Below are 20,804 nucleotides of genomic sequence, written 5' to 3'. Positions count from 1 at the left end.
AGATCCAATTTGCTAACACAGATTCACACACAAACACACATATGTTTTTAGATCTCACAGAAACCCATATGTAATGTAATAAACCTACAGAGGAATGCAGACACACCAACACCCCTGGAACCATGACACATACCATAACAGATGCTTGTGTAACACAAAAATCTAATTCAGTGTTCATCTTGTAGTCTGGGCTTCACAAACTCAATTCCCCTCTGCCATCCAGCCACCTCGCATTTAAAGCTTTTTCCATGTGAACGAATGGGGTCAGTATCGTCACATAAACATCACCTCTCCTCCCTCCTCACTCTTCCCCTTTTTTAGTGAATGGATGCTGAGCACTGGTGCATATCTACACAGGGATGGCAAGGGCACAAGGAGAGAAAATCAATACTATATCTCACCACTAAGCACAATTCCAACCAAAAGCAGCTGGAGTTTGCAGGTTGCTCCATACACTCGACAGCTTCATCTAGCTGGCCACTGTGTCCCTGGATTGCTACACTGATGCTCTACAATGCACAACCAGCTAAGCCAGAGCCTTCTTGACACACAGGTAGACAAACTCACAGGCACAAAAAAAAGGTACACACACAGAGACAAACGGCCCACTCCCAGGGGCCAGAGAATTGCAACAGCAATGAGAAAAACCCTCACGAGGCAGGAACACTGTGACAAATATACTTTCATCTCTCACAGGAAAAGAAAGGAAAACTCCGGATCATTTAGCCCACCCTTACTGTGCCCGTGTTTGCCGGTGTGCACAGCCATTTCCAAACATAAAAATAAACACACACAGGCACACATGTTTGTACAAACACACAGGCATGTATAAAGGAAGAGCCCTGAAAGTAGCAGCTCTAAAAATAGCTTACTGAAAACAGAAGTGAGGCTATTATTATTGGACACACGTCCCGCCCGGTCCCACCAAGGAAAGGGAAGAGACTAATGATTTTCCTGGTGCAAGCAATTAAAAAGCTATTTGTCACCTGCCAAGCTGCATATGACGTTAGAAGTCTTGGCAGAAGACTGCAGAGTGACTCCACATGGCAAAAATGTACACATAGCAGAAGGGATGAGCTATAGAATGTGGCACAGGCGCTAATATAGTGCACAAGATAGGGGTAAAAAGGAGAAAGGGAAAATGAGGTAAAATGGGTGGAGACATTGAATTTTGGAGTTCGGTAGTTCGGTTAACAGCTGATTTATCTGGACAGGTTGAACTAGCCAGAGCCTCAGACAGCACATCGCCATCAGGAAGTCATGTAATATTTAAAATGCGGCCAGTGAAAGTCATTCTCCTGCTGCTGGACTACTGGCTAAAATAGAGCTGTATGTTTCCCCCTTTTTCTACACCCCACATTATCACAATAAAACCCAAAAGATAAAAAGAACAAAAACAAAAAAGACACACCTTTCACACGCTTATATCCTCCACTATGTCTGTCTGACGCCTTTTGTTGCTCCTGACTTCATTGAATTGGCTGAGGAGGTTAAAAGAACTTCAGCAGACCAGGGAAAAAGTATAATTGCACTTAATTGAAAATCATGGCTTTAATATATTTTAATAACTCCCTGTTCCTGCATTGGTATCTGTAAAATGAAGTAAACATAAACAACAACGGTGAGATGAGAAAACAGTTTAACTAAGCGTTTTTTGGCGGAAAGCCCCATGGAGAAGATGATTGTTTATTTATATATTTTCTCTTGTTTGTTGGGGCCTGTCGAACTTTCACTTCTTTTTTGCAAAATGAGAAGGTTAGGTTGCCACTCAACAAGCATTCAACCTGACTTACAAGTTTGGTAGCAAAATGTCCTCTGACGTTGATCCAGATGGCCAATATTCAGCTCTGGGGCGTTCGGGGAGAAACCAATATAAATTGGGAGGTGGTTGTAAATAATGTTAAGGCAAGCATTATGCCTGTCTTGCACAAGGCAGTCCCAGCCAGAAGCATACGCTCGGCTGCAGTTATTTATGAGGCAGCTCGTTAACGTCAGGTGATTTGCACTGCTCGTTTGCTCCTGCTCATCTCCACCAAATGATATCATCTCCTACCTCTAATCTTCTAATTTTAATCCCCATTCTCAAAGCACTCCTGCCACCTCTTGTTTTCTCCCCCTCCTGCCACTTCTTTTCTCTCCCCTTCCTGCCTGTCTGACTCCGTCCTCATTTTTTCCTCCTTCCTCCCTGCTGGGTTTCCTTGGGCGTGCTTTGAGATGGAGAGCAGACAAGGATGCCGCAGGATCAGAGCAATTCCACTGAAGGGAGTGCGGATGTTTGTGTTCTATTTGACATGGACTCACATCAAAAAAGACTAAATGAGGTCTGCTTTGACTCTAAAGACTAAGTGCCCTTCATGTCACTTTTCAATTGTCTGTTACAGAAGGGGAATAGGAGCATTACAAACAACTGCACCCACTGAAACCTGGGAGATTCAAGTGTATGCTGAGGTAATGCAAAAATAAGAGTTTGATTAGAGTGGTAAAACTCAAACTTAAAAAGAAAATACCAAAATAACAATTCTCATTACAGGGAGCCATTATACAACACAAAAATGAGATTTAACATTCTATTTCTCCATAATGAAAGACTGTTGTGGCAACTCGATTTTGCTTTCCACTCCAGCTATTAAACTGATTAGGTCTCATTGGCTTTCTTTTTATCTTCCATCTTTACACCAACAGGCCTACTTGTCCTCCTCCTGAATCCACAGAGCAACAGACCTGTTTCAAACCAGATACAGCTAACACCTTCAGAGAATTAGATTTTCACAATGAAAATTGCCAATTATAGAAATTGCAATCAGGGCGGTTGGCTTGTATGTCAATGAGTGGTTGCTGCTTTAAGGGGAATTGAGATCGATAAGTGACTCAGACAACAGGCTTCCTAACACTGAGGCTTTCATGCCAACTCTTCCCTGGTCTCCGTCTGCCACTTTCCTCCTCATCTGCTGCCCTTACCTCTGTCCTTTCTTCCACTGCCTCATTCTTCCCTGTATGACGCATCCGAGTGATTGTGTCGAGATGTCAGCCCTCATCCACGGCTAATTGGGGCTCAGAGGAGTAATCAAGGCAGGACAAATCAGACAGTTCTGGTCATTAGCTGTGACCAGTGTTCTCTGGAAAGATGGGAGATTCGTGCACACTTCTGCTATCATGCCAGAGCCTGTAAAGTGACACTGGTGACTATAGCTTGACATGAGAAGAGATTGGGTGGACTAGGCTTACTGTAAGGTGGATACATTGATTTCTTCTGCTTTCTAACACACAAACCCAGGTGGTAAACACAAATAAGGCTAGGCTGATAACACAATGCCAAGAGACCTCTTATTATCTAAGATGGGAATCAGCAAGCGACAGCTGAATAGAGAGCTTACAATGTACAACACCGAGGAAAATTTCACACATGTTGCTAAAGTTGCTGGTTTAATTCTCACGTGTTCTCAGACAGGAACCTGTGTTTTACACAATCCAATGAGATTTTCAGAAAAGCTCGACTGAGCATTTAAGAGAATGTGAAAACACAATTCCGGAAGATCACCGGTTCCGGGTTACGGGCAGGGCGCGTGGCGTGCCTCTCTGTGAATACAACTATCTTCGAATTACTTAAAAGGTTGATTTTCCCCAAAAAAGAGAGCTGACCATGCCCCCGAAGAAACCCCAAGAATACGAAGACCTCAAAAAGACTCTTGACATTATTCAAGAAACGCTGAAAAGTTTTATGGAACAATGTGTCGGCTAAGCTAACGCCACTTTGGGAAATGATGGAAGAGTTCCGTAGATTTCGGGCTCAAAACGAGCAGCGAGAAAACCGGGTCGAGATTCTGGAGAAAAGACTGGACGATGTGGAACAGCAAGTAAGGATGAATAATGTAATTCTCACTGGAGTACCGATCATCAAGCCTCAAGCGAAACTGAATGCAGGAGCAAGCACTGCTAATGCTAGCACTAGCGTAGCTAGCAGTGCTAATACGGTGATCGGGGCAGAGTCTTTGGAGCGAATTTATTCATTTCTCACATCTAAAGGGATTTCCCTGGATCTCAATACCATCGAGACCTGCCACCTGCTCCCCAGGAGAAAGGAGACGGATAAACCAGCGATCCTCATCAGGTTTGTGAATCACAAACACAAGCTAGCTTTGATGAATCAAAGGAAGAATCTGAAGGGATCTGCTGCTTATCTGAACGACCATCTGACCAGAAGGAATGCTGAAATCTCAAAACATGCACGGCTTCTCAGGAAGCGTAAGCAGATTGAGAACACTTGGGTTAAAGGCTGCAGGATTTACGTCAAACCACTCGGTCCAGAGGACCGATCCAAGGTTCTGGTTGTGAACACCATGAAGGACTTTGAGAAGTGTTTGATCACGGTCGTCTGAAACAACATGGAGTAATAAACCAAAGAGCCAAATAATTTCAAGAAATATGACACGTGGATTCATCACTTTACGTAACCTGAATAACAGCAGAGTTCTGACCTGCAGACAACTTGACCTCAACTTTCACCGTCGCTGATATCAGCTGAAGAAGGATATGGACCTGAATCTAATGTCTGCAGTCATAACATCAAAGAGAACTATTAACTCTGTTTTGAATCCAGAAGATCAGCTGTTATCAGTAAAAGAAGAAATACCAACCTTGGACAATCGCCAGTTATGGACCCTTTTTTTACTTTTCCCCTACAGCATTACTTTATTATAAAAAAAATAAAATAAAATAAAAATACAAAAAAAAAAAATTTAAACAAATAATTAATCACTTATTGAAAATTATTGAATTGATTGACTTTTAATGATATTACTTCACTTTCTCCAAAAAATTGATAAATTGATTCAAAAATCATTCCTAATGTAGCATAATTTTGCACATGTTTTTAACTTTTGATACTTGATGAAATTTTGCTATGAAAATTCCTGAAACAGTGTTGTCTACTTTACTGATATAGTATTATGTTTTATTCATATGAATGGCTTTTATAAGTAACATAATCTGCATATATTTCAGATGACTGATCTGCATTTGCCATGTTGATTTATAAAATAGTTATTTTTGACGTAATACTTAAGTAATTCATCTTTGTCATGTGCTTTATCGATATCTTATGATTTTTAATTCTGTCTGATAAAAACTGGGAACCGGATATTGATAAATCATGTAATAAAATGGTTACATAACGGGGTGGTATTATATAAGTTCGCTTCCTTCCACCCCCTTTCAAGCAATATTTATTAATATGTATAATTATCCTAAGTTTGATTAGTTACTGTATGAATGTATAACTGATGATTATATTGCTGTTGTGTATTATTTGTACTTAATTGCTTGAAATAAACCATTTCAAATCAAATCAATTCCACGTAAAATATTTGTGTCAATAACAAGATTGAAGCCACAAAATGTAAACATTTCGATGGCAACTCTTTCTGAAAGCAGGCACAAAACCCTTGAGCAAGATGAATGTCAATTCTCCGTACTGGCAGAGGCTTAACCTTTCAGGAGAACTGAATTATTTAAGCATCACATACCTGCTGTGGTCCTCTATTTCTCCGTCTGGACCAAGCCCGCTATATGGAGGCTACGTGAGACTATGGCCATGCACGCCTGTTTGGCTGCAGAATGAAAATGGCAAGACAAATGTGCCGGGGGATTTGTGATAATTGGCCGTGCTGGTGGGCCAGGCGATGAGCCTATAGAAAAGGTCGCAGGCGCTGAGGAATGGATCAGTCTTCCAAGAGGAGAGACTGCTCAGCATACCACTGGGGTTTTGCTCAACTTGCTTTTAATGCATTGTGTGTTTGTGGTGGGGTGTGGTGGAAGTGCGCTCCAAGATGGGTCAGTAATTAAACAACAGGGTGAAGAGCTTTTTGTTTACACGCTACAAAAGCTCCAGGGGTCCCTGTTCCTGTTGATGCAAATGAGGAACAAGTAAAATTTTACAAAAAAAAAAAAAGACTTAAAGACAGAGTGGTTGGAATTTAGCATTTTGAGAGTGTTCATTTAAGACTATACATGTTCACAAAGTGTAGTAACAGTAAGGGAGAAGATAGAGGTGGTGAGAGTGTGTGAGCATATTGGGGACACAGGGACATGGCTCACACCCTGTAAAGCTCCTGAAGCAGCTGTTCTCCTCATGGTAGTGAGAGTCAGGGCCTGCCAGCAGCAGCATGCTGCTCAGGGCACCACAGTCTCTCAACATAGAGTTTCAACAGAGCGGAAAAATCTGACACATGCACTCCTACAGAGACACACACATGCACAGAAGGACAAGCATGTGCAGACACTGACAGGTATGCAGACACATACTCCCAATGCATGTACGGCCACCTGTTCTCCTGCCAGTCGAGTGTTGATGTTTTGAATTTAACGGTTGTGTCAAGGAGCACAGTCCCGCTCTAAAAGTCTGCACTTTGTAGCGGCGCATTTCCATTTGATACAAACAACAGCCTTCATAGCTAAAGGCAATTATATTTCTGCTGCCTGCGTTTGCCCCGAGGTTGTAGACAGCCAGTTAAAACCTCACCAGATTTTCCTGACTCTCTACCCTCTCAGTGAAATCAACAGAATGGTGCCTAGCCTCATCCATGATTTATCTCAGTGAAATATTCATTACGTAGCCTCACAAAGTCTGGACGTATCTGATGTGCATCTGGACCTGACAGCTCTGCTCTGTCATCAGATATCACCTGAGCCTCTCGGAATCTGGCACCTGTCTTCCTGTGCTCAACACAGAGGCAACTAAACTGATTCGAATAAATAGAGAACTCTGATAGATATAAAGAATCCATCGGTCTGCCTTTAGCCTGCAGGCACGACTGCTGTGGAGCTGCGGTGCCCTGCGTTCACATAGAACCGTGGATCAGCATGGCAAAAGGAGCTTCTTAAGACTTCCCATTCAATTAACCAGACTGAGATAGACCTCTGTCTCTACTGGTGCAGAAATGTGAAGTAGCACTGCAAGCACATGGGCCAGCTCCTGCGCATGATCTGTTTACTGCACTGGCTTGAAGTATTAATGCATTGGAGTTCAAACGATCTTGTATGTTTATTTAATATACCGTAGAACCAAAAAGGAAAAAACAAAACAAGTATTTGAGTATTGTGCTGCAGAGCACAGAGTGTCAAAAAACTCTCCTCAATCAGAAAGTTATCACTCTGCCTGTCCAGTTAACTGACCTTTGAATTATTCCATAAATTAAAATCACTGAAATACTGTCTAATAGAGCTGGAATGATCACTAGGACTACAGTGACAACTCATTTTCCAACATAACACTAATTCAAGTAGTTCCAAAGTCATTATACTCTGAAGGACTAATGTAATAGGAAAAATGTAACTGCAGTGAATTATGATATTAATAATGTATTCATGTGAGACAGAGACTGGAGCACAGAAGTCTAAGCTGAGAGAGGTAAGAGGGAAAAAGTGATAGCTCTAAAGAAAAAGGTCGTCAGCATTCCCTCCTGCCTAACTAGTCATTTTATTATCTCATTCCTCTCTCTTACTCTTTAAAGCAGGAAACGAAGGGAATGGCTATTGACCCCCCCTCTGTGTTCATGCCAGGCAGCAGGACAAATTATGTTTCCCCTCAAACCCCCCTCCTTATTAATATCATAATTATCTCCACCTCTGTGGCCCTGCCGGCCAGCACAAACTCCACTGTCTGATTTGATTGAGGGGTGCAAGCGGGGAATTCGATTAGCGCTAAACAAGAGAAGGAGGACAGAGAGGAATGGAATCAATCAGTGCCACCAGGACAGGCGAGATACTCTGTGTCAGTAAAAGTGTGTGTGCTTGCAACAAATCCTACAAACAATTTGGATACAGGACCCCCACCCCCACATGACAGAGGCCCGGGGGGAAGACTTGGCAGTCAGTGCTTCATGTTTGCCCATGAGGCCTGACCAGGCACAGCCCTTCAGAACATGTAATTCCCCACCTGCAGGACACTGTGAGAGGCTGCAGGATTATGAATCGAGCAGCCATAGTTGGTGCTGCTTTCACTGAAAGAATCTGTGGCGAATTAAACTTTGAAGCAACATGTGAAAAAGTTGGCACAGTTATGCAATGAATTAATTCATACTGATATGCTAAGTGTAGCATTTGCCAAATTTGACATTGTGCATCGGGACCAAACGCATCCACTTTGGCTTCATTTGTCTATGAGAAATTGCCTCAGAAATGTCAGTGTTTGCTAAAATTTAAATTTAATCCCATTTTTTAAAAATGGCACTGTCATGTTGTTTTGGAAGCTGCTTGGCAGGGGATCGGACTCCTTTTTCAGACAAGTTTTCCTTGTTTTTTCTTTGAGAAATTGAGAACTTGAGTTTTGGGACTGGAATCAGTGCCCCCATAACAGATGATGTGAAAGACTTTCACTTTACCTTAAGTCTCAGGTTTTGACTAAGAAAAACTAATAGAAATGTTGAAACTTTGTGCAAAGTTAGCCGAATATCAGCTACTTTATTGTCCATTTGTGTCAGGATCTACAACAGTGTTTTTGACAACTGCTCTCAGTCTCAGTTGTCAATTAAGTGTATTGTTTGCTACTGTTGACAGCAGTGATACTTTTCTTTAGTCTAAGCCATTTTCCAGGATGGGCCAGACACTAAAGTGAACTAATGACATGAAGAGATGGAGGCAGGGTGGACGGGGTGAGCAGATTGTGAAAAAGAAGTGAAAAGGGTTTAAAGAAAGTGAATGGGATAAGAGAAGACCCCCTTCTAGAGTCTTTATTCTCGTCCCCTGTCTCATTACCCAGGCTTTGACTCAATAAAGAGAGGATTGGGAGTGGATAAAGAGTCAGATGCCTCCCTCAAGCTGTCTTTCATTTAGGCTCCTATCCACTGCCATACATTTGATCATAAATACTAACATCAAGCAACATTCTATCCATTTTCTCACATTTATTATACTGAAGTGTTTGCATGTGCTTACAATACATTTGGATCAGTCTTATATCTTGGCTATCCAAGAGAGTGCATTTATTGCTAAAGATTAAAAAAAAAAAAAGTTTGGTCTATCCTCTGTCATTTCAACCCTGTCTCTACCCCATCCGTCCTCTGTGTTCCTTGCCTGTTGGGGGCTGTGTAATAGGAGTTATTTTCATCTCAGTCTCTCCGTGACTGTGGCTGCAGGATGGCTGAATATTTACATTTTTCACTCACTGGTGACCTTTCCCTGTTGCTGCTCTGGGAGCTCCAGTCTCCTTGCTGCTCTGCTGTTGACAGACTACTGCCTGCAAATCTCATATGGACACAGCAAATGGTACACAGGGACTTAGGAACAGAGGGCTCAGAGAGTGGAGAAGTATAGGGAGAAAAAAGGGTGGGAGTAAGTGTGAAAGACTGCAACCATGCTCTCTGAAAATGGCAGGAAGTGACAGAGAGGCAGAAGGTTGATCTCAGATCAAAAGTTGAATCTCCTTGTCTGCTATATAAATGATAATATTTTTTTTGGCCATGAACATCAATAAACCACTTTTGAGAGATGTAAACTGGACGTTCAAAAAGAATCAATGATGAGAAAACACAAGCTTATGAGTAAATGTTGTTATTTTGGCAGCAGAGGGTACTGTTGTGTTTGAATGGGTGGATTTGTTAGTTGCATATATACAGCCTGGAACCTCGGGAGTTGAGTAAGAAGATCTGCTGAGCCGTGTACAGGGGGAAGGCCAAGGATTCACACTAGACAGTTGTTCTTAGCTAATGCTTCATGGTAACAGGAGAGAAAAGTTGAGTCAGTGAACTCCTCAAAGTTTAATGATTGTTTATGTGTGACTCTTGCAGCAAGCTTACAGAGAAGCTGAAAAAAGTTTGCAGTTTTAAAAAGTAACCTAGTGTGACCCCAATGCTGTTTGTGCTTTATGAAGTGTGTACAAATGTGTTTTTTTTGAACATCTACATGCTCTGGGGCTGAGATTTCTGTCAAAGTAATTTTGGACTGATTTTTCTTCTGGAACTGCAGCTTAGTTTTATTTCCTATCAATCATTTTTTGGAGTGTTTCACACCAAGTTTCTGAACCTGCAACATTGAAGTGAACTTCCAAATTTCACAAAGTGCAGCAAAAACATACAGAGGCAGCATAAGATTACATGAACTAAAAACAAGAGACATTGTGTCCACAATCATAGGTTGGTGTTCCTGCTAATCAACAGTCAATACAATTAGATTTGGGAGCATTAGGATTACTTTTCCTAAGACTAACTTTTAGTAATACTATAAAAAACCTGATCATTAAGGCTAAATCCATTTTGTAAATATCATGTTCCTTTAATAGGTTTAAAAACACAAGTTAATGCAAATCACAAGAGATTGGCAGAGATGAGATAGGCAGGGGAATGGCTTTTAGCAGCTTTAGCTGTTATTACTGCTTAGTACAAAGAATGCAAATAAGGAAATAAGTGTGAAGATAAGAAACTAAAGTATTTTTGTGGTGAGACCATTAAATAATTTTCAGCATTTAGCAACTGATATTACAGCTTTTTTCTATTCTATCTTTTTCGGAAGGGTCAGTTTTTGCTGAGTCCAGCATGGTAAAGTTTTTAGTAAGACAATTTAAGTTATAGTGGCGAACCATAACTATACTAAATAAAAGGTGTCTCTTTAAATATTTAAAAGAAGAATATAATAAGAAAAATGAGTACTACACAGCGGCCACCAGTGTGTGAATGTGTGTGTGACTGGATGAATGGGTCTGTGACTGTAAAAGCGCTTTGTCCTTGTAGGTAGAAAAGCGCTATACTAGTATACGCCATCTTACTATGGACAGAGAAATGTTGGAGGCTGCTGTAAAATGAAAAACCAAAACAGTGTCTGATGTTTTCTTTACATAATTTAAACTGTCTTTTCAAATAAAAACAATAGAGAGGGAAAGAATAAATGCAGAAATGCCATTTTCAAATACCAGATACATTCTAATTCAAGAAACAAATAAGGAAATAATCCAAGCATTAAGTATTTAGACATGAAAGCCCAACAATGCACTTTATCCACATCCAAGCTGGGAATGAAAGCCTTAAAGTTTCAGAAACCAAACAAAAAATTAAACTTTATTTTCTATATACAACTCACGGAAGTATATCCTTTAACAGTTTTAGCTTGCAATTGAGGATAAAACACTTACTGTCTTAAATATTTTCTCTTTGTCACTTTTGTTGTGATTGCATTTAGTCATTTCAACAGATGAAAAATCTTCATTTTTAGAAAAAATACATGAATAAACTTCAGAAATTTCAGGATATCCTTAAAATGTTCTCAGATTTTCCCTTATATTACATGAACCCCTGTGCTATCCTATGACCCCAGCCTTACATGGACGTGTTATCCCTACCATGACAAAGGTGGATAAAGGTGGAAAGATTTCATGTAATCCATGGACACCAGTGAAGTTCACAAATCATTGAAGAAAAAAGGTTCAGCACACTGTCTTGTGGGGTCTAGATGACCCCACTCAAAATGTTAGAGTGCCTAGGATAGCATAAGGGTTAAAATTTCGATACACTGTCATTTTATCTGTTCAAAAAACAAAGACATTTAGTTTTAGAAACTTCTGTTCTCAGGAAGTTGAGCTTCTTCTTTGAATCTGTGTGAAAATGGCTCCAACAGGCACCCTCCTACAGTAATGGCTGCCATGCAAAAAGAGAATGTTAAGATATATGGTGTAGGTGATTAAAGGACAACTATTTACAACTGCTCTCAGCCTGCAGACTTAAGGAGGAACAGTAAGCACACTGCACTGTGCAGGGAGCCTCTTCCATCATGCTTTTACTGCCCATCACTGCAGCTGTTAAGCAGGAGAGATGGTAAAGCTTTTAACAGACTGAGATACTGTCCTGCTGCTGGACAGCTTGTATGGGCACTGCCATGAGAAAAGTGAATGACTGGCACAGATAAGGGAAATGGAGACCAGGAGAGAAAAGGGAAGAGGGCAAGGGCCATTGGTGATAGAGAGAGAGGTCGATGTCTGCCAATCGGTGTGATAGAAATCAATATCATTGGACTAATTCATGTTTTAGAAAAAGTTTGTATGCAAAGGTTACCAGAGAAACTAAAGAAAGTGTAAAGAAGAAAGAGGTCTTACCTGGAGCAGCCAGTAGCACCTACGGTGGAAGGTGGGGATGATGGAGGAGTGGACGTAACAGCCATACAGACACTGCAGACAGGAGAGAAGGAGAGAAAAGGGGACAGAAAGAGGACATTATAACACAGCATAGTGCACAAAACAGCCGGAATTCTCAGCTGATCATGACAGGTGTGACCTTTTAACCCATGACCTTTTTTTCTCTATCACATAACTCCCTCATGGAGCTGTAGGCAGATGGTCAAACAATTGTTCTTGAGAAAAAAGACAATGACCTGGAAGGATTCAGTCAAGGAGGTTAACCTGGAAATATCCCTATAACTCTGTATGAAACAATCCCCCAAACACACCTTATCACCTCTCTGACAATTGCATATTACTTTAGGAGCAATTTTATCAAAAAAAAAACAGGAATTACATTAAGGTAGATGATGGTTGCTGAAAGGAATTTCCCCTTAACAAGCATGGAACTTGTTTTGCGTTTTATTCTGATGCAAATGAAAGCAGGACAGAGTGGGTCACATCAATTTCGTTTAAAAGAGACGAAATGAATAAAATGTAATGTCAAGAACAGAAAATCTGATGGTTCCGTTTTTTAAAGATACAAAAAGAATGTTTGCTTATCTCTGCAAACTTTGCATTAGCTGTAAAAACGTTTCAACCATGAAAAACACAATACTTAATTTTTTAAGCATCGGATACAGAGACACAGGAGCTGTATTACACTTCATGGGGGTGGGGACGCAATAAACAGACAGAATCTAAAGAAGCTTGTTGCTGTCCGTATCTCATCAACTTTGAGATGGTTTGCAGCTGTATGCAGTTTGATAGTTGTTCATCCACGAGCAAAAAAAACAAAAAAACTGACATACAGTCAAGTCAGTGGCTCTCCTTGAAAGAACGAATCAGAAACCTGCTCACCCTTACCTTCTTTAACACTCCCCGGAGCAAGGTAGCACATAAGTAAAGTGCACTGTTATTGATATCCTTATCGTAAAAAGATAATACTGCACTAGGGGGCTCGTTACAGTGGTAAAAGCAATGCAAGGCTGATAATGCTTTCTGGTATGCAGCACCTGGTCCTGCCAGACGTACCTCACCAGCCAGAAACAGCAACAATGCTGCATGGGTTGACAGAAAACAACACTTGGCCCGCCATCCTCCCTTCTCAGTGCTTCTACTCAGTCGTTTTCTGTGTTTTCTGTGTTCATCTGTCTCTCACTTAAAAGTTAGGACATGGAATATTTTTCCGTTTTTAACAAAAGTGCAGTTGTAGTAAAAAAAAAAAAAAAAGAAGGACGTTTCTGGAATAAAGAAAGCAGATAGGTCAAGTTAAGTTAAGTATAAACTTTCTTTAGTTTAAGAAATTGGACAAGAAATGTGGAGAAAATCCTTCTGGGCATCATACATGCAGTGTTAGAGTTTATGTACGTCGGTGCGCCCACATCTCTTCAGCTTCCGGACACAGAGACGGACAAAGGCTTTATTATTTAACAAGTGCTGTAGGTGTTCATTACGATAAGGTGGGTTTCCTGAGGGGCTGTCAAAGAGGAGGCAGTGCTGAGGGGACAGATGGAGGCGTCTTAGTCTAAGGATGCTGGCCTACATTGCCTTTAGGACCATGCAATGCACAGCGCACCTTAAGTATCATGTGCCCCAGAGTTATTTTGGGTCTAGACATAAACTACCTAATTATACCGGAGAAATGTAAAACTTTACAGCCAAAGCACAAGGACAAAAAGGACATGGACTCTAAAAATAATCAAACCTTGCAGATGCACAAACACGTGTTTGGTTGTGTGTATCCAGCACACTGGCATGCAGAGAGCCTAATTGACAAACACATCAGCCCTCTCTGTTTCTCCAGGTGTTCCATTGTTCCATTCGCATCTATTTGTTAGCAGATTTCAATACCAACAAACTCTGCTTGTGACCGCTTGAGATGGTGAGCGTATGCAGACCGCCTCCTGTTCTGATGTTTTTGCTGTACTCTCATCCATTACAGCTGTCTGGAGTAGGATGCATTCCTCCTCCCACTCCTATTGCTCTGCCATCCATTACTCTACGCTGGGAATGGACAGACACTTCCTCCTACAGCCACAGTGAATTCAACATCACATTACTACAGTCAGCCACAGCAGCTCAGCTACACATAGATTTCTTCTGTGCCACTTTGAGAGTATGTGTGCTCCTTACTGTGTGCTTTGTAGGGATTAGTGATGCAGTACTGTACACTTACCTATAAGGACTGGAGTGTTTACATATTTCGCCAAAGTTAATTCAAACAGAAAGGGGTGCATTTTTTTTCCAAAATCATTTTATGCCAGAAAACACAGCATAGATTTAAATAGTTTAGAATGGGGAAATTACTAATTCATTGAGGGAACATTTTTGCAGTCTTCTATAAGAATTTTATGTAAAACAATTATTTTTTATACATCAGAAGCTTTTGCACTATCTGTGTGAACACTGTTTAGGAGATAATAAGTGCACAACAGCTGCCGATTCTTTGTGATGTGCTGAGCCAGCTGCTAGTGAATAATTATGTAAAAACATGTAGCATCACACAGTGATGACTTTGAAAAGTAACATTCAAAAAAAATAAAATGAAAGGATTTGATTTGGACTGAGAGCAGTGATTTCCTTTGAAGTTTGTTCAGATTTCTGACTCTTCCAACCATTTACATGGATAAACACAACCTAATGCACATAAGCAAATAAATAAAAAGAATCTCAGAATGACCATGTCAAAAAAGTGTGTCTTGTTTTCACAGATAACTTAGCATTTCTCAATTTATCATGGATAATATTGTTTTAGCCTTAGGCACTTTACCTGCTGAGAGTGAGCTACGTGTAGCCGGACAGTATAACATTATAGCACGCTCCTTGGGATTGACAGGTGTGCCAGTGCAACAGGCCTATGTGACTAGGGTGACTGGGGAGAGAATACATTAGCCCCCAGGCTGCTCTTCTCTCCTCCTGTTTACTCCATTACTCAACCACACAAAGCGGCATGCCAGACAAACAAGCAGCTTAAAGCATAACACAACTGTTGCACCTGTCAGTGCCAATATACAGTAGGCATCAAACACATTTGCAGTCACACATAGGCTTGTGAGTCCTGCATGAAAATCCCACCGGTTAACTCTCTATCATAGACATACACAAGACGCAGAATTCCCAAGCACACACACAAAAACCCACTAACACATTAACAATACACAATGGAGCAAATGGCTTTTGCATAGACAAGCTCAGCCATATTCGCAAAGCTCATCACACTTGAGTCCTTATCAGTAATTCAAGACGCATATCAGTTACTGGTGTTTCTGCTGCTTTCTGCATGCTGAGCGTCTGGGTGACAAAGTGACGGCAGAAGAACCATTATTTGCTGTCTATGGGCTGTGACAGATGACAGCACATCACAGGGCAAGCAATTAAACGATAATTATACACACATAGCCTCTCATAAAAAGTGCACACTTTCCCAGTGTGTCATTCTGAAAAGCTGCAATCACAGTGGATGCACATGTTCACGCAAACACACAGGTTCACACGTGCATGTGCACACGCAGCCACACGCTTCTAAATGTCTTATTAGTTAGCTTTTGCGCACGCAAAAAGAGACACAGACGGAGGCTAAAGAATTGTTAACCAACGAATTTACAAAAACATGCTTATAATGTATTCATGAGCTGTCACAGCAGACAGAGCGAAAAAGAGTTACGGCGACATGTGTCCTCCAAAGCCAGATGGCGATGGAGAAAATTCATTTAATGCTGCCACTCAAGCAAGCGGTCAAGGCAATAAAACAGCGATATGACCCAATGAAAAGGTATTATTACCAGGGCTAAAAATGCCCCCTCCTCCTCCTCAAAGGTGTCATCACGGGTAGAGCCAGATCAAACGTCATATGGGGCAAACAGGCCAGACAGTTTGTCTTACATAAAGCCATCAGAAATAGAGGCAGAGCAACCAGTTGCTGCCCATCCCTACCTCTGAAGGCAACTTCTGCCCCTCGCCTGCCTGTTGCCCCGGTGACATTCCCTCACTTACATTCATCCATCACAGTTGACAGGTGTCAGGCGCAGCTAGAGATGGGTTTTTGAAACGAAAAGTTGGTGAAGGCAATCTTACCAAGCACACAGTTTTAGGGGGACTGAGAGAGGAGAAACTCTCTTATAATGCCACCATGATGTGTGAAGACAGTCCTAATCAGCACATGGCACCTTGTTTATGTTGGCAATTTGCTGTTTCCCTGCTGTGATGAAAACGTTCCAATGTCAGAGGCAAGTTCGCAGTTGTTGGATTGTCAGTCTCAGAGGGGAAAAGCAGAGATGCCCACTATAGCAACAGACTACAAGCAGCCATGCAACTGTAAAGCTTCTATCGCGTCAAACTTTTTCACGGATAGTTAGCAACTGGCACATTTTTTAAGTCTTTCTTGGTCGGCATCAGAAAACCAGATACGCACAAAATCGTCAGCTTCCTGCTTTATGACTTTATTGAACAAATCCATTTGCATTATTGCTTAGATATGTTTCACAAAAATACCTAGCAAGTTATGTCACTTCTAGTTCACTGCTTCATTAGAAGCAATGCATCATTTGGTGTGTGTGTACTTCTCTTTGTGTGCATGTTTGCATATGTCTGTTCACACAGATGCCTGGGGCAGGTGATACAGCCTGGGGCACAGCAGCATAAACACAGCTCACACAGCAGCCAATCAGCCAACTCTATCAAATGTTATCTGTGGAGGGAATGCAAAATCCATACTCAATAGAGATTCATGGACCACGCAACAATCAAACTTGGTTGGCCATTGGCAGCATTCATGATGACTATTGATCAGCCAACGATTTCTGGCTCTAGACAGATGTGATTAGATGACTTAGGGCTGAAAAGTGCCACTTCCAGTTTGGAGGATGAGCTCATTTTCAACTGATACCATGATGCTCTGTATTTTACCTGCTGTCTTTACAATCATCCACTCTGCTCCACTCCTTCCAATAGTTCAGAGGGGATCAAATTATTTATAGTGCCTAGTAGGGTGGCACTATGCCCAGACGGCGCATAATATGCAGTATATCTGTTTCATTTGATTCAGAGAGAGATGCGTGACTCTGTATGGCGGTGGCATTGTGAATGTGGCTCTTAGCCCAGATACTCTGTCCCTTATTAGGATTCTCCCTTCACATGCCTTTAAATGAGACTCAACTTGTAAGGCTGTAACTATAATTTTTCAGTACATCTGAAGTTTTAAGCAACAGTTGATGAGACATTATGCATAATAAATCAAAAGAGGCTTAGATTTATCTCCCCAGCCCTCTCTATTGGACCAGCTACAGTTTCTAAATCAGTCAAATCTGAACGGGCTACAAAATGAATTGGCAGGCTGCTCCTGACATGAGTGGAAAAATGGAAAATAAATCTAAATTCCTATAAAAAAAAGAAAAACAAATAAAGCTCTGACAAAAAAAAAAAACCTCAATTTATTATGTAAAGAACCAACTCTAAATATAGAATACCCATAGAAAAATGAACACGAGCAGTTGATTTACAAGCCTCGAGGAGGGGAATTATTTAGCCGTGCTGGACGTGTAAATGCAGTTACACATCAGCTTCAAAAGGAAAACAATATCAGGACTGCAGCATTTTGAGAAAAAAATACTTTGAAACACTTGTCATAATTAAAAAGCATAACTAGGTTTTGCTTCATTCCTAAAGGCTCTAGAAGACAAGTAATTCAAAACAGAAGAAAACAAAAGACATTTTAGGGAGGAAAACTGTAGTGATGAAGCGAGGTAGTTAAAAGAAATGTACTGAACAAAGACAGAAATGAGATTGGGATGGACATCAGGGAAAACAGGGGTAGAAAGATAGAGAGAGGGGGGATACAGGTTCACAGGCATGCTTTCGCACATGCCAAAGGAAACTCATGCACATGCTCATGCAAGTCTGTCTCCATGACTGAAGACACAGTGTCTGTTGATGCTAATGCTAGCCAGCTGGGCTCCCGGCCAAAGGCATTAAGTGGAATCGAATTCCACCAAACTAGCTTTAATCAGCAGGTTTTTAAGGTTAGAATTACTCTCCCTCTCCTCCAGCCTGCTGGCCAAGGTTAAAGCAGACACAGACAGGGGCTGGGCTCAGCTAATGGGATAGAGGGTTGGCACAGCCCCTACGGCGAGCCACCGAACCCAAACACACGAAAACTGAAATACACAAAAGTGAAACAACGACAGTGTACTTTTACAGCAATCCTGCATGTACAACAACAATGAAATCTTTAAAAAAATACCTTCAAGAAACTAAAAATGTCATTTTGGAAACACATATGAAGACAGAGGGGTTAAAATAATTAATATTTGTTATTAATAACCTTTTAACTTTCTAAACTGTAAACAAATAATTTGTGCGTCTGTTGATAAAATCCCTTTAAACTTTGATGATTAAGTGGAGCATAGAGGAGGAAATGCATTTAACTAAAACCAAAGATAACCTCCAAACCTTGATTATTTTTTAGACATTTCCTGACTGTGTTATTGAAAGAAGCCAATGCTCCATAAGTAAGCCAAAACAAGGAAAAATACTGAAATCCTTTAACCCAAAAAGAGAGGTGAAAGAGTTTCTGTAGATGAGTGAATGTGTCAGGCTGCTTTTTTATGCTTCACAGTGTCGAGGTCTCGCCTTGACCTCAGCCTACTGCAGCAGTCAACACACTGATGCCCGTCAACAAAAGAGAGCTCAGTAAACCTTGCAGCGCTTCTGTCAGCCTCTCGAAAGTCAAACCGTGTTTCTATAGTGCCCACACTGTGAGAAAAGGCCTACACAAACAATGGTTAAAGAATGTAACTTTTCTTTTTCTGCGTCTGGTTTAGTCTCTTCACGATTGGTGTTTCTTCGCGTGGATCAATGAGGCTCTAAAGTGGGCCAGGCATCAAAAAACTTCAGCCATGTTTATGAAATGCTTTAAAAGTTATTTAAAGGCCTCTTAATAAATCTTGCTTCATTCTGGGAGGTGGGACACAGTTTAAAGTCTAGGTCAATCTGCAAGTCCTCGCGTCATGACATTGCTCTGCTACTGTGGCCTAGATTGCTTGAGTTTGCTCCAGAATGCAATATGCATATTTTTTAGCTGTGCCCTTTCCATTCTCTTCCTTTTTAATAATCCATAAATACTTGTTATTATTGAAATTACCAACTCTATTTTGTCTAATCACAGATGTTCAAGTATTTATGTTTGTTTTCCCTGTCCTCTCTGACCCCCACTGGTCATGGCAGATGGTTGGCCTTACTGAGTCGGAATTTGCTGAAAGTTTGTCCCTGGTAGCGAAGAGTTTATTGCCCTTATTGGAATAATTGAGACCAAATTAGATGATGAAAAAGTAAAATAATTTAACTTTGGTTTACCTCATTTTAAATTTTTCTGGGTTTTTTTGTACACCTCTTTCAAACAACCTTGTTTGTGAAAAGGTCTTTACTTCAATGTACCTCTGCCCTGTAACCTCTGAGCTTACCTGTTGGTTGCCTGTCTAGGACACAAGTGCAAAAAGACTATTGATTGTCTCTTTGCATTACAAGATAGGGACTGTTGAATATGAAGGGTACTTTATTCTATTAAAAGTTGAATAATGGGCACAGCAAAGAGGTTATGAAGATACAGCAGGGCTGGAGGTCAGATTTTTAGTAAAACAGCTGAGTCTGGGAAGACTTTGCTGGGTTTGATCTCTTCATTGCTTTAAGTGGAATCCAAATGCATGTGCTGGAGTGTGGCCAAAGAGACGTCAGCCTCAAACATGCATTCATGTTCCTCCATGAAAAACAAAAAGGGGGAACTTTGGTTTACCTAGTAAAATAAAAGCTCAACAAAAGGAATGCTTGTTTTCATTTTAATGACAACTTAGCATCAGAGCATCAGTGAGACGGGTGCTGCTTATTAAATGTCAACGGTGATGTGGGAGACTGTCTGACCGCATATTAACCTTCTAGCTGAGGTAAGGATAAAAAGGGCACTGTTTAGGGAAGGGGGACACGTCCTTTGCACATAATGAGAGCAAACACCTAACCCACTTCTCCCCCTAAAATACAAACTCCCTTCAGATTTACTGAAGATGACATCACAGGCCAGCCCGTTCCACTACAGATTATTCTAGTAAGAGATGCTGCTCAATCGTAAAACTCAAAATTTGTAATGCTGCACAGCTCAGTTGGGGCTGATTAGCAGACGCTCATGCCCTCTCCCCTTGCAGTGATCTATGGGCATTCACATTTTCTTATTCCTCCTGTGTAAGCAAGGAGGAGCTGAGAAGGTCCGTAAATCACGACAGGACCTACTGAGTGCAGGAAGAGGAAGAAAAAAGACAAATGCAGAGAGAAACAAAGAGTGAGTTACAGAGAAAAATATTCAGCTTGTATGGAAACATGAAGGGAGAGGGGAACGAGGTGAAGGGAGAAGCAGCGGTGCACAAACAGGCGTGAGGAGCACACATCAAGGAGACATGAAAGAGTTGGGGAGGAAAGAAGAAAGGAGGGGAGAGGAGATATGATTACCAAGGAAACAGCAAGAAAAATAAAAACCTGCTGGGGAGAAAGAGGCAGAGTGTGTGGAGTAGACAAAAAGAAGGAAGAGCATGGGGGAAAGAAAGCGGGTGGGAGGACATAGAGACACAGAGAGGGAGACAGAAAAAGGAGAGAATAGAATGAATGCTAACAGGGAGCCCAAACC

The 20,804-nt window shown here is 41.1% G+C and overlaps 1 protein-coding gene across 7 annotated transcripts in view; it reads right to left on the bottom strand.

Moving 5' to 3' along the window:
* The window catches only part of LOC101168211 (calmodulin-binding transcription activator 1-like), a 325,673-nt gene that overhangs the window by 56,250 nt on the left and 248,619 nt on the right, over positions 1–20,804 (bottom strand). For all 7 annotated transcript variants that reach the window (XM_023956778.1, XM_023956774.1, XM_023956775.1 and 4 more), the window contains one exon: positions 12,077–12,148. In XM_023956778.1, coding sequence (XP_023812546.1) covers positions 12,077–12,148 — 72 coding nt within the window. The remainder of the gene's footprint in view (positions 1–12,076; positions 12,149–20,804) is intronic.

The sequence above is a fragment of the Oryzias latipes genome, chromosome 7 (assembly GCF_002234675.1).
Source record: "Oryzias latipes chromosome 7, ASM223467v1".
Lineage (NCBI taxonomy): Eukaryota > Metazoa > Chordata > Actinopteri > Beloniformes > Adrianichthyidae > Oryzias > Oryzias latipes.
This window is presented reverse-complemented; position numbering and strand designations above follow the sequence as displayed.